The sequence below is a fragment of the Galeopterus variegatus genome, unplaced genomic scaffold (assembly GCF_000696425.1).
Source record: "Galeopterus variegatus unplaced genomic scaffold, G_variegatus-3.0.2 Scaffold468, whole genome shotgun sequence".
NCBI classification, from domain to species: domain Eukaryota; kingdom Metazoa; phylum Chordata; class Mammalia; order Dermoptera; family Cynocephalidae; genus Galeopterus; species Galeopterus variegatus.
In genome coordinates this window covers 236,979-238,476 of record NW_007726579.1, presented here as the reverse complement: position 1 = coordinate 238,476, position 1,498 = coordinate 236,979, and the positions used below count along the sequence as shown (strand labels likewise).

The following is a 1,498-nucleotide window of genomic DNA, read 5'->3' as shown; positions in this document are numbered from 1 at the left end:
ATATATATATATATATATTTCCTTGGATATGTAGGGGATCTATATATCCTTGGAGAAAATATAGAGAAGTTTTAATAAGCTTATGAATTTATTCCAGGTTTCTTAGTACATGGAGTTAATGGGCTGCCTAGTTATATTATTCTGTCAGATTTCTTAGGTGTATTTAAGAAAAGTAATTCCTAGGGGAAGGGAGGCTATGAAAACATACATATACATAGATACATGAGTTTGAACAAAAATCAGGTTCTGATACTCAATGGAGACAATTTTTTTTAAGTCTTGGAAATTAGTGTTGATACTCCTCCCTCAGCACTATACTACCAAATGTAGATAGTACTTGGGTTGCTATAATTAGCACTTGGGTTGCTATAATTCGGTTTAAAAGAAATTTACCAGCTATGTTCCCTTTTGATAGACAAAAAATTTATTTTACATTTTAAGTTATAAGCAGTACTATTTTTTAAAACAATGCCACCCAAACAGCAAAACTAAGGGGATAAAAGTGAAAACAAGCGACAGTAACTGATGCACTATGAAATCAGGTTTCTGGGGAAAACTCAGGTTCTTCTGTAGACTGAAATTTCTATAGTTAAACATAATTTACTTTTTCATATCGGGCAGTAAGTCCGGTCACTGGAAAGTAGCTGGTGTACAACGTCTAATAAGGTAAAATTTGGAAATGACGAGAAGAAAATTCAGATTACAAGGCATTGGGCGAAAACTGAGAAAAGGAGGAAAACATTTTCCTGTGCTGTAGAAAAATCTCTCCAGAATATATGCTTCCTCAGAACAGTACCAGGAAACCTACTGAGGCTATGGGGGACACCTAGTTGGATTACGAGAAGTTTCAAATGTACCTGGGTCCACTTCTCTGAATACAGAAGTCAAACACTATAAAAAGGGAGGAGAATTGGGACCCAGACAAGATATCAAATTCATTAAAAACGAGGGAAATTTGTATTCGCAATGCTAAATCTAATCCCAGCACCAACAAAAAAGATGTCTGTTGATAGAGCACAGAGGAACACAGCTCTCCTTCCTTGTTCTCATTCTTTAATGTCTCCCCTGGCCAATCTAACTGAGTAACAGCGAGTAATTCCAGAAATAAAAACTCAGGGTTCCGTGGGTCCACTGGAGGCGAATAAGCCACCCAGAAAAACCAGCCACCGGACGGTGTGGGGAGAGCTAGGAGCTGACCGCGTAACCAGATGCTTTAAGACATTCCCTCACACCCCTCCCTAAGCCACTCGGGGCCTCTCAAAAGGCCCGGCCAGCGGAAAGAGCTGGAGTCGCTACCAGTCTGCTTCCTGCCCGTCCCCACCCGGCCACAGTCGTCTCAACACCAGGAAGACCCCACCCCGTCGGGCCCTCCTGGGGCTCAGCCTCACCTTCCGCGTCTGCTGAGGAGACAAAGGTGAAGTCCCCGTTAGTGGGGGCATAGGCCGGGGGCGGGCCCGGCGGCTGCATTTCGCAGCCCCTCCGAGCCGGCAATGGTGCA

General features: G+C 43.1%; 1 protein-coding gene across 1 annotated transcript in view; it reads right to left on the bottom strand.

The window, feature by feature from the left end:
• The window catches only part of YIPF4 (Yip1 domain family, member 4), a 27,196-nt gene extending 25,707 nt beyond the window's left edge, over positions 1 to 1,489 (bottom strand). The window contains exon 1 of the mRNA XM_008569148.1: positions 1,389 to 1,489. Coding sequence (XP_008567370.1) covers positions 1,389 to 1,467 — 79 coding nt within the window. The 5' untranslated portion in view covers positions 1,468 to 1,489. The remainder of the gene's footprint in view (positions 1 to 1,388) is intronic.
• Positions 1,490 to 1,498: the final 9 nt, after the last annotated feature.